The sequence below is a fragment of the Sinocyclocheilus anshuiensis genome, unplaced genomic scaffold (assembly GCF_001515605.1).
Source record: "Sinocyclocheilus anshuiensis isolate Anshui unplaced genomic scaffold, SAMN03320099.WGS_v1.1 scaffold1056, whole genome shotgun sequence".
Classification (NCBI taxonomy): Eukaryota; Metazoa; Chordata; class Actinopteri; order Cypriniformes; family Cyprinidae; genus Sinocyclocheilus; species Sinocyclocheilus anshuiensis.
Genome location: NW_015551059.1, coordinates 148,962 through 161,830, shown reverse-complemented (window position 1 = coordinate 161,830; position 12,869 = coordinate 148,962). Strand labels below are relative to the sequence as shown.

The 12,869-nt window shown below is 37.6% G+C and overlaps 1 protein-coding gene across 1 annotated transcript in view; it reads right to left on the bottom strand.

Annotated features, from left to right (window-relative positions):
- Window positions 1-12,869, bottom strand: part of tcf25 (TCF25 ribosome quality control complex subunit) — an 83,072-nt gene that overhangs the window by 12,588 nt on the left and 57,615 nt on the right. Inside the window, exon 16 of the mRNA XM_016451811.1 lies at window positions 11,120-11,199. Within this exon, the coding sequence (XP_016307297.1) occupies window positions 11,120-11,199 (80 nt within the window). The remainder of the gene's footprint in view (window positions 1-11,119; window positions 11,200-12,869) is intronic.

Genomic DNA, 12,869 nt, shown 5'->3' with positions numbered 1-12,869 from the left:
AGCCCATTGCCTATTTCTGAGGGCGGGGCTTCATAAAAGCAGGAAATGATCAGCGAGTTTCTCAGAGAAGGGACAGAGCGGTGTGGAATAAAGGTAAATTATGTGAAAAATAATGTTTTGTTTTGTTTTTTTTAAACGAAGCATTAACACGTTAGACTGCACCCCATAAACACAATCAAGCCTAGAAAAAAACCAGTGAACCACCCCTTTAATAAAAAGAACCTTCATTTTCACCTTAATTCCTCCCTGTTCTAGCTTGTACTAATGTAAACGATGTCTAAAACTTTGTATTACGAGCATTTCCTGTGTTTTTGGAGAATTTATGATGAATCGCGTGTTGAATTCCTCAATTGTAAGTCACTTTGGATAAAAGTGTCTGCTAAATTAATAATTGTAAATGTAGAGTCAGGCAAAGTGTTGACTGTTACCAAGGTGACAGTAGAGTGACAGTTCATCAAGATGGAAGGCTGCACTGAGAAGTATCAACTGAAACTAGATTAAAAAGTTTGTCGAGACAAACTTTAAGTTGGCTTGAGAAAGCCAGACCAGAAAGTTTGAAAAAGTTTTAAGTTTGACGACTGACAGATATTGCCAGATGGAAGCTAGATAGATAGATAGATAGATAGATAGATGGATAGATGGATAGATGGATAGATTTAGGCATTCTGGGAGTTAAAAGGGTTAGTTCACCCAAAAATGAAAATTAGCCTGTGTTTTAGTCACCCTCTAAGCATACTAGGTGTATATGACTTTCTTCTTTCAGACGAATCATATCGGAGTTATATAAAAAATTGTCCTGGCTATTCCAAGCTCTATCATTGCAATCAGCAGGTGTTTCTGTTCTGTTATTTGATGTCTTGTGGACTGTTCAACAAAAACACCCGCTGACTGCAGTGATAGAGCTTGGAATAGCCAGGACGATTTTTAATATAACTCTGACTGGATTCGTCTGAAAGAAGAAAGTCATATACACCTAGGATGCCTTGAGGGTGAGTAAAACACAGGCTAATTTTCATTTTTGGGTGAACTAACCCTTCAAGTTTGAATTTTGACAGTTGGAGTTTGAATAGTCTTGGCTCATCTGAACATTACGTCAATGTAAGTCTGGGATTTTTATGATGAGTTTGGTGGTTGTAGAGTTAAAGCTCTAGGAAGAGTTAGAGTCAAAGGATTTTGGAATAATAATAATAATATTATTATTATATTTATACAATATAAATAATAATAATTTATATTCTAATTCTAATAAAAACTTAAAATCCTTCCACCTTGTGGACACAGAGAGTGATTGTAAATTAAGTTTACAGGAAATATGCTTGCAATTTCATTCTGCATCTTCTCAGATACTGCAATTTCATTGTACTTCTTCTTACAACGTCACTGAATTCACCATTAACTATTCACCTCAACAGTTTATGTTATTGTATATGGTATCATTGTAATCCTTTTCTGTGTTATCATGTTTGGTTCAGGAAATATAATACAAAATACATAATTTGGTAATGGTGGAAAGTAAAATGGCCACCATGGCGACCACGAGGTGGTTTTGTGATGGTTCCATTTCTGAAAATGTTCAGGGCTGCAAACTGTACAAATGTATCAAGTTTTATGCTTTTATGAAAAAGTGAAAATTATTTTCAAATATTACCTGGACTATAAACATTAACTTGAATAACTTGAACAAGCTGTGAAGAAGATCAATCTCGAATTCTTTTGCAAGGAAGAGTGGGAAAAATTGTCAAATTAAGATGTGATAAATTGATAGACTACATTTCAAAAAGACTAGCTGCTTTTAAAAAGCAAACAGTGTATTAAAAGAAGAATTAGTTTAATTCAATTCAATTCACGTCTATTTATATAGCGCTTTTCACGATATACATCATTGCAAAGCAGCTTCACAGTAAATTAATGTTTCTACATTACAATGGAGTAATTTATCAGTTGAGGTAATTTAAGTTCAATTTAAGCCATTTTAGCAGGGGTGTGTAGACTCCCACTATTATACCCACTAGAGCTGCATGATTCTGGATAATATGAGAATTTATCTTTTTTTTTTTTTATCTCAAAATAAAGATCACAATTCTCCCACGATTCTGAACTAAACAAAATAATGTGTAATTTACTGGAGTCTGTGACAAAATATTAATTGCTGCAGTCTATTTTAAAGTGTTTAATTTGAATTAATTAAGCATTTTAATATATAACAAATTTAAAACATAATACATTTCATAATCCAATTTTTTATATTAAAATTGTTCAAAATTGGTTTGAATGAATGATTCAACATCTAACAAAATACTTCACTTGTTTCATTACTGGATGAATCGGCGTTTTTTAACAAATCTCTTGAATGAATGACTCAATGACATCCACCTAGTGGCGAAACAAATTAATCAACACAAATGTTATTTGAAGCGTCAATTAATTCCACATGGTGATTTGATCAATTTTGAATGCTACCATAGACATCAGTGTTTATATCGAACTATAAACTTTTATTTATTCCAGTATTCCAGTACTTCTGTGATAATATGAATGATTGTAAGATTGTAGTTGTGAAGGTAACACCGTAACTGCTCTCTCTGTGCAAATGCAGAGTTTAATTTTCTGGTATGACTTTTTCAAAGGTTTAATAGACAGGTGAATCATTGTCATTTCAAAATGAGATCGCATCAGTGTTTGAATTGGCATCGTAATCTTTTTACAATTAATCATGCAGCTCTAATACCCACTGTAAAAGCTTTCCTGTAGCTCATACAGTACCGCATTGCGGTAGCAATGTCAAGGCTATGGGTTCAACTCCCAGGGAAAGTAGAATGATAAAATGTGTACCTTGAATGCACTGTAAGTCTCTTTCAATAAAAGCACCTGCCCAGTCTATAAATGCTAAGGTTTTTTTTAAGGCTCTGTCAAGCCTACATCAAAGTCTGTAATCAACTTTACTTATCTAATTTCTAGGGAGAAAAAATGCAACGCTATAATAAATGTTTTTTTGTTTTCTTTGTCATTATGGGTATGGAGTGTAGATGCGGGGGAAAAAAATTAAAGTTTGCAACATAAAAAAAAACAACAAAAAAACAAGGTTTTGTGATGAAGAGCCAATAACAAAGTTTTATCTCTTAAAATGTAAAAGTGCAAATGTCAACAACATCATACATGATTAAATGAATGAATTCTTTCAGGTTAAATATGAGCTCATTTATGTTATTCAATTAGTCTGCAATTTTTTTTCTTTTTTTTTTTTACCAAACCACTACTCCTGATGGTTTCCGTAAATATTTAGTTTATATGTAGGATTACGTTTTAAATAAGTTTAATAGAGCAATCCCAAATATTTAGTAATGCACAGATTCTAGCTTGACTACAATATAAACTACATGATTATGTTATAATTAAAAAAAAAAAAAAAAAACCTGGAAAGAATTTCCAGCAAAAATAACTACATTGTTACGGCAATATAAAATTTCTCACATTGTCATGTACCAATTTTGGTCATACCAGCCACCCATACTCTTCACAAATTATAATGTAGTAATTTTGCATAACTTCTTTGTACATATTAGCAAATTAAATTGTTATTAAAACAGTGGCAGAGAAATAAAAATGTTTTTAAACAAGTGGGTTTTTTAAATAAGACCTTATTTTACTCATTAAAAAAAAAAAAACACACACACATTATAAAACCCCATAGGAAAATCTGGAGGGAACCCATGGCGAATTAGTCTTCCAGGTTTTGACATCATCCCTCCAGCACTCTATTGCACGAAAGTAAAGGGAAATACACGGGGCAACTTTATGAGCAATGTTGCTGGGCAATGTTGCCGAGCAATGTTTCCCATTGAGAATGGGCAACAAATTTCTATATGTATACTAGGGGTGGGCGATATGGTAAAAATATCATATCACATTTTTTTTTTTTTTTAGGAAAATCACGATTCACAATTTTAGCACGATTCTTTGTCATGTTTGCAAGTTGTCTGAGTAGTACAGTCAGACTAATTTCTCTATTTTGAAAACAAAGCCTTGCAAGATAACAAAATATAAAATAAAAAAAGAATGGCGGACATTTAGGCCAAAGTGGGCGAAGATAAAAATCTTTGTCATTATTTTATCTTTGTTATTAAAAAATAATAACAAAGACACACATTACAAATACACATAATATACAAATAAAACAGACAGCACTTTAGTTTTCAGGTACAGTAGGTGTATTTAGCAGAAGCATTCAAGAAATTGAATGAACAAATCTGAAAATAAAACACTATATACACTTCACTGTATAAATTATACATCGATTCTTCTTAAAGCAACTGTATTACAGTTGTTCAGTCAAGAGCAGTGAGTGATTTTTCTCTCTGTATTTTGTTGTTTTATTTACATTAAAGGGACAGTTCACCCAAAAATCTCTTTCTGTTGAACATAAAAGTTATTTTGAAGAATGTGGGAAGTTGCTGGTCCCCACTGACTTCCATAGTATTTTTTTCCTTCTAACAAAGTAAGTGGGGACAAAAAAAATGTTTGGTTACCCACATTCTTCAAAATATCTTCTGTGTACAGCACAAATTAATAGAGGTTTGGGACAACATGAGAATGAGTAAATAATGACAGAATTTTAATTTTTGGATGCACTATCCCTTTAATATCCCACAAGCAGCAGCATGTTTCGCACTGTCACTTTAAAGGGGTTATGAATTGAGAAGTCATAACACAGTCGCTGCATAACCTTCCTTCGGATTCAAATATTAGGAATGTGTGGTTGAACTTTATTTTTAATGAAGTTCCAGCACACGCGAGTAAAACATTGAGCGTTTGTTCACTTCTTTTCACCGCAGATTCCTTTGTAAACAAGACACAGGTTGACGCTGGATTTGCAGAGACTGAGATTAAAAAGCAATGCTGTGCCGTCTATATTGAATCCAACAGGAATGGCGCAGCACACTTGTGAGTAAAAAAAAATATTTGTACCATGTCACTATTGCTTTGTTAGAGATCGCTTGATATGCCCTGATTGCGTGTCTAACCAGTCACAGAAGGCTCCAACTATGAAGGGCGTAGCTTGTCAAACAGACACAAAGTTAGTTTACAATGCAAAACTGTTATCCAATCATAGCAGTGGGCGTTTACTTCCAAGTCTTCAATGTGGCACGCCCATAAAAACCGAGCGCTTCTCGAGCCGGCCTCAAAACCAGGGTAGAAAGTTGCCGATTACTTATTGATTTTGATGTTTTTGAATGTAAAAATCATGCGAACGTCATAAGTGGACCTCAGACAACAGTATAAAATAATTTTAAAAAGCCAGTTCATGACCCTTTTAAGACCTACACGCATCTAATATACAGTCACCCATCCATTTTTCTCTCAACTGTTTACTTTAACTTTAGACATGACGCGAAAGATAACTTAGTCCAGTAATCAGGCACTGTCTGACAGGCTTTTTAATGTTACATCACACAGTGTCCCATGAGTGTAACTCTACCGCTGAGTTAACATTTGATGTGAATGTCACGTTGTACAGTATATTGAGACGGAGGCACCAGAACTGCAACTGAATGTGCGCTGTAGCACGATACTACGATATCTCTTCAAAAGCAGATCGTGGAGACATTTTAATCATCCACGATCAAAAATCATCATATCGCACATCCCCGCTGGATAATTAGAGAGCTTATTATAGAGAAATTTGTTGCCCATTCTCAATGTGAAAGGGACAATGTGGCATTGCCCGGCAACATTGCTTAAAATGTTGCCCCGTGTATCATCAAGTTAAGTGTTTTGAAAACATCCATATGAAACAGAGAGAGTCATTAACAGACAGAGCATTATGAAATTGTTTGCTTATGGTTTGCGATGCAGCTGGCTGCACAGTTGGCTGCTTCATCTTTCAACAAAAGTTCCATTTCAAGGTCAGTTCACTCAACATCATGTCAAAACTGACGCTATGGGGAAATTTCTTCAAAAATCCTGAGGCCTTTAGATTAGCTCAAATCTAAGGATTGGCCAATGACGTTCAAGAGCATGTAAAAAGGGTGGGCTTCTCCCACCCAAATGAGATGAGTTCATGTGGCCGGCCTAATTGGTGTCACTGCTTGCACATTTTCAGAGCATTTTCTGGAGTCCCAGAAACAATCAAAATACTTCTGCTTCCACGCCATCCTCAAGCAAGCACTCAAGCGGTGAGGTCGAAACCATCCTGGCCAGACTGCTGCAAGTATCCAAAGCATACACAAAGGGACTATGTCCTTCAGGTATGGTCACACCACCACCTCAGCCACGCTCCTGACCTCCCTAGTTGGACCATGCAGCACCATGCAGCCCAGATGGAGAGCCAGCACAGAAGTCTGCCCGCCTTTCTCATGTTCATGCTCATGTTCCTCACAATAAGGTCCGGCTCAGGGATTCATTTTGGTAGACCTGAGAGACGCCTTATTTGAGGCCTTAGACTCTGCTAGGTTTTCCAAGATGGCGCCAGTGTACCCGGCTTGCCGTCTCTCTGTCTCTCGTTTGTTCTCAGTTTGGTGTTCCTGTGGTACCTGTTCATCTGACATCTGTGCTGTTATGCATGATTTCGCACTGGTTCCATGCAGTCTTAGTGCTGACTTACAATCGTCAATCTTTGCTTAATATCAAAAATTGCATGGGAGTTTACTGTGGATTGTGCCCTGTTCTGCATTCTCATTCTCAATCCTCGTTCAACCAACCAGCTGGACTGTGCTCGCCGGTTACCGTGCTGTGTTCCTCTCTTAAGGAAGCGCCGCAGGAAGAGAGGTAATCGTGGTAGTGTTCGGGTGAGAATCAGAAGGGCAATTGCTTCTTCCATGGAGTTTCCTCTGGATGGTATAAGCTTGGAGGGTCTTCACTTGTCGCGACGCTCATGGGATTATAGATATGTTTTTCATCTCCCGGTTTTCCCGGATCTTCACTCATCTATTTTCTCTGCTCCTCCGCGTTTACGGATTCGTCAGAGGGGAGTGAACTGTTCAAATCTCTGCCAACTGGACTTTGTTCAACATCTGGATCTGGACTTGTCATCACAGCCTCCATTGAATATGGCCTTGAATGAATGAATGACAGTACAATGGTGCCAGTGCGCTCACCACACACCAGCTACAGGTGAGAGAGTCATAGAACCAATCAAGTGGTTGGGGATTATTAGGAGGCCAAGATTGACAAGGGCCAGTGGCGGCAATTTGACTAGGACACCGGGGTTACACCCCTACTCTTTGTGATATGGGATTTTTTTTTTAATGACCACAGAGAGTCAGGACCTTGGGTTTAACTTTTATCCAAAGGACGGTGCTTTTTGACAGTATAGTGTCCCCATCACTATACTGGGGCATTAGGACCCACACAGACCACAGGGTGAGCACCCCCTGCTGGCCTCACTAAAACCTCTTCCAACAGCAACCTAGTTTTCCCAGGAGGTCTCCCATCCAGGTACTGACCAGGCTCAACCCTGCTTAGCTTCAGTGGGCAACCAGTCTTGGGTTGCAGAGTGATATGGCTGTGGCCTTAGTGAACGCTAGGTCTGTATGCAATAAAACTTTCATTCTACATGACTTTTTTTTACCCGTTTTGAGACGTGGGCCGGTGCTGGTGAGTTGTCAGTTTTTGAAACACTTTGTCCAACAAACTGCTGTTTTATTAGTACCCCAAGATCTGCTGGTAGGGGTGGTGGGGTTGCTATGGTTTTTAAACAATAATTTAAAATACAGTCAGTTTCTGTTCGGACTTTTTCATCGTTTGAAGTAGAGTGTGCGGCATTACAGTTTACTTCATCCGTGCTGTTCTGTTCTCTCATCTATAGGCCACCTTTTCTGGGATTTTTCTGGGAAGTGGTTTCTCTTAATTTTTAACTTCTATTGCTCTGTTGTATGATCGTATGCTACTACTGGGCGATTTTAATATACATCTATGCTGCCCGGGGTGTCCTTTGGTTGTGCGGAGTTTTGCAATATCTTGGACTCATTTGGTTTTTCTCAACATATAAATCAAGCAACTCATGTACTTGGTCACACACTAGATCTTATTATGTCATATGGTTTATCTGCAGATGATGTATTCATTGATGATTTCGATTGCTCCTTTTAAACTGAAACAACCAAAGATAAAATCTTATTACTGGTTGGATGACAACGCTCGCTCTCTTAGACAGGGCGTGCCATAAAGCAGAGAGGAGATGGAAGCATGATCGTCTGACTGTCTTTTGAGATTTTTAAAGAGTGTCTGTCTGGTTAAGTTTCAGAGTGCTGCTAAATCAGCTAGATCAAAATATTTTTCAGATCTGATTACTGCACACTGTCATAGACCTAGGATCTTATTCTCCACAATAAATTCAGTAATTAACCCAAATTCCCAGTTTTCTAGGGAGCCGTCACGAAAGCGCTGTGAGAGATTTGTATCATTTTTTGTTGATAAAGTGAGTGCCATTCGTTTATTTTTTACTCCACAGCTCTCTGACCTGTCTTTGAACTCGCTGGCCAGTCCATTTTTCTTTTGTCGTTTTCAACATGTCTCTTTAATGGAACTCTCTGATCTCATTAACAAAATGAAGACAACTACCTCCTCACTCGATTTTGTTCCCCCAGAGATCATAAAAGTAGCCTTTCCAGTAATCGGCCCTAGTATCCAAGTGTTGATTAACTCATCTTTGGACACTGGTGTGGTTCGAATTGCTTTAAGCATGTGGTTGTTCAGCCTTTGCTTAAGAAGCAATGAAAAAAAATGGTTAATCAAATAACTTTCTCCAACTCAATGAGAACAAAACAGAAATTATTGTTTTTGGTCCCCCAAAAATGAGGACGGATATCATTAAGGAGCTGGGCAATCATTTCCCCTCAATTTCCTCACAGGTTAGAAACCTGGATGTTATCATAGACTCAGAACTAGGCTTATCCAAACAAATCAATTATGTTGTTAGGAACAGTTTCCATCAATTGCGGGTCATTTCCAAACTTAAATCGTTTTTGTCTTTTCAAGATTTGGAGAAGGTTATCCATGCTTTTATTACCTCTCGTTTAGATTACTGTAATTCACTGTACTCAGGTCTTCCTCAGTCATCGCTTACACATCTTTAGTTGGTACAAAATGCAGCTGCAAGGCTGCTGACTGGGGCAAAGAAATATGACCATGTCACCCCAATTTTAGCTTCCCTTTACTGGCTTCCAGTCCATTTTAGAGTTCGGTTTAAGATTCCGTTGTTTGTTTTTAAAGCTCTTAACCATCAAGCTCCATCTTATCTCAAAGATCTTCTTATTCCTTTGTCATCTACCAGACTTTTAAGATCCGCTGATAGGGCTCTTTCATTTGTCCCTCGTTCCCATTTGAAAACGAAGGGTGACCGAGCTTTTTCTGTCACTGCCCCCTGTCTGTGGAACCAACTGCCTCTGGACATTCGCCTTGCACCTTCCATTACTATTTTTAAATCGAGGTTGAAAACGTATATCTTCTCTTTAGCATTTTAATCTCACTTTATTGTTGTTTCATTATCTTGTTTGGTTCTTTTCTGTTTTTTTCTCTTTTAAATTTATTTTATATTGTTCAGCACTTTGGATAGCTTTGCTATGTTTAAATGTGCTATGTAAATAAAATTTACTTGCTTAACTTATTAACATGGCATGATTTTATGCGATCCCCATACTCTGACACAATGTCTCATTCCCTCCTCTTGGGGAGCCATGGTTACGCTGAACAACCAGCGACGTTTCTTTGTCAACTCTCCATTACACTTGAGCTGTGCCTCGTTTACAAAACAATCTGCAGTTTAGTGCTCTGAACAACCGGAACACCATTAAAAATTAACTATTCACTTGTTCCTGTCACTGGGATCCCAGATAGCAAGAACGTTTGGGCCAAATGTGGCTGACAGCTGTCACATTTGGCCTAGGTATGGCATGGCTGAGCACATATGGGCCAAACTTTAACCGTATATGTTTTGCCATGGATTTAGAATTGGAGGGAATTTTCTTTTGGATGACAATTTTTTTGGGGTATATGAGGTATATGGCCCAGATGATAGCACACAACTGAGAGCCATATGTGGCTTGGCTATGGCACACCATGGAATATGTTAACTTATGGTTAACATTTGGCTTTTATTTGGAAAAACACATATAAACTGCTGGCAGGTTAGTGGCAGTCCACATCTCAGCCCATTCAACAATGCTATTGGTTGCTTTGTGTCTTCCCTTATTCCTATAGGTGGATTACTGAAATTTTGAAAATATATCCGTTATTTCCCGCGCTGCTTCCTCTTTCAATCGCTGTTAAAAAAAGAAGATGATGAAAAAGCTCCCTATTTACAACAACAGCCTTTGCCCAGACACATTCTTATGCAGGTAAGTGCAGTTTTGGTGTTTTAAATGTTTTCTATTGGTGTAATGGTACACTTATTCGTACCGAAAATTGTACCAAACAAATACAGTGTCATATTTTAACCACTGCACGTGCGGAATGGCATTTGGTTTATCAGCCACATGTGGGCCACATACGGGCCGTCAGCCCTTTACAGAACTCAGCCATATAAGAATACCATATAAGGTCCATATATCAGCCACATCTGTTTTTATTATTTGGCTCACTCTGGGTTGGGTTACGGCACTGTTTAGGTTCAGTTCTGGCTAAAAATATGTGGACCAGTTTTGGGCCGGCGAACACAAACTAATCTGGGCCACACTTTAGCTGTTGATATGGGCCAGATCCACGCCAAAGGAAATTTGCTGACTGGGATCCTTCTGAAGTCTGTACAGAGATGCAAATGAGCTGTTTAAACAGGACACGTCAAAGAAAATGTTTTTACTTTTCCATTTGTCCTGTTGTCAGCAGACTCAAGCATGTGGAGTATGTCAATAACTGAACAGAAATCTTCGTTGATGTCTTGCTTTGGAGACAGTAATATGCAAATTTTGTGCCTGTGTGATGTCACAAATTCCACAATATCCAAACTGACCATTTTTGGACCTTGAATAAATAAACGCTTTGTTTATAATGAGGAGGACATTTTAAGCTATGAATTCTGCAGGGCATTTTAATTATATAAAGACGTCTTATATGACCCCTTTAAAACACCATCAAAAGCCCTGTATCATATAAGGCAGAGAACTTAAGCGCATTTAGGTAATACCTTTCTGGTCTGATGTAAGACACAATGGAGTCCAGAGGAGGGAGAGGGTCAAAACCCATTCCTGGCTGTGTGGTCACTTCCTGTAAGGGACCAAAAGAACCTTTGTAGTATTAAATAATGAAACAGATAAACTATATATGAACAAAACTACATATCACATTTAATACTTTGTCTAACATTCAAGTATTCCTTATAAACCAACGTAATACAAAATCAACACAGTTTTGTATGTGAGTGTGTGATTGTTTAGCTATACTTGAGAGCCAAATGTCCTCACTTATATAGTGAAATATCAACCAACTAGTGAGGGCATTTGTTGTGTCCTTAATGGTTATAAAAGATTATAAATTGACCAAATCATGTTTATATTAAAATTTTGGGATTTGCACATGAGGGTTATGTTCAGGGCTTGACATTAACACCTGTCAAATGCGAGTGGATTTCAGAAGTGGCATGTAACACAGTCAATCCCACTAGCCACTTTGGCGGGTTAGAGTTCCCGCAGGTCCTTAAAAAGTCTTACATTTAGTTGTATCAAATTTAAGACCATAAAAAGGCTTAAATGGTACAAGAAAAGTCTTTATTATAATTTAAACATCTCAAATTTGGGAACGGAAAGACAGTAAGAATTGCACTATGGCTAAATGTGAGGATTAAACTTCAAAAGGCTATGATTTCATTAAATAAATATGAGCTGCACTATTCAAAGTAAAAACGAAGCGTGGATGTTTTTATATGAATATCTCTCTAAATGGGAACCGACTGTCTTCAGAAAAGTTTCAATGGCATTTTCATTTAACCCTCTGGGGTCGACAAATGTCAAAAAAGTTTTTTTTGAAAGCCCCTAAAGGAGCTTAAATTTATCAGTCAGTTTTGATCGTACAGGTAGGAGCAATACATCAATCGAATCTGTAAAGGGTCTACTTTTATTTGTATACACGCATAACGACATACATCAATCGAATCTGTAAAGGGTCTACTTCTATTTGTATACACGCATAACGACAACAAAACTTTGTGCTTTTGTAAAATAAAGAAAACAAACAGGGTGCGCTGACTGCCGCTTTGTTCTCCGTGATCTTCATTTAGAAACGCGTCACTAAAATGAACTGAAACTCAGTGAATACTCGACACAGAGACATGAGAGCTATTATCTATAGAAAGCTTGACTTGTCTACTTTTAAACGAAGCAAGTCTTATCTAGTGTTGCTTTCGTCAACGAAAATTATGACTAAATATCGTCGTCAACGAACCTTTATCACGTGACGAAAACGAGACGAGATGCAACATAAATGCTGGTCATGTGACGATGACTATAATTAAATGTATAATGCAATATTGTTGACGAATAAAAACGAGACTAAATGTGGTTTACAAAATAAAAACTATGCTAAAATGTCTCTTCATTTTCGTTGACCAAAACGAGACGAAACTAAATGTTATAACGTTATTTTGTCTCGTTTAGTCGCGTTATTATTATTATTTTGCAGTATTTCTGTTTCCTGTGTCTCACTTCAGGGGCTGCATCAGGTCGCACTGCGCAGACGCAGGCGACGTCACTTCCTCAAGCCCCACTCGCGGCATTATTTAGAACAGTGTTTCCCAACCGGGGTCTGTCGAGAGCAGGGGTGCCGTGTAAAAAAAATATTTTTAAATTGCTAAAATGTTCAAAAAAAACATCTATTATATAATATCAATTTCTGATGTCGCCAATAATTAGAGATACACAGAAATTTCGGCTGCCGAAAAA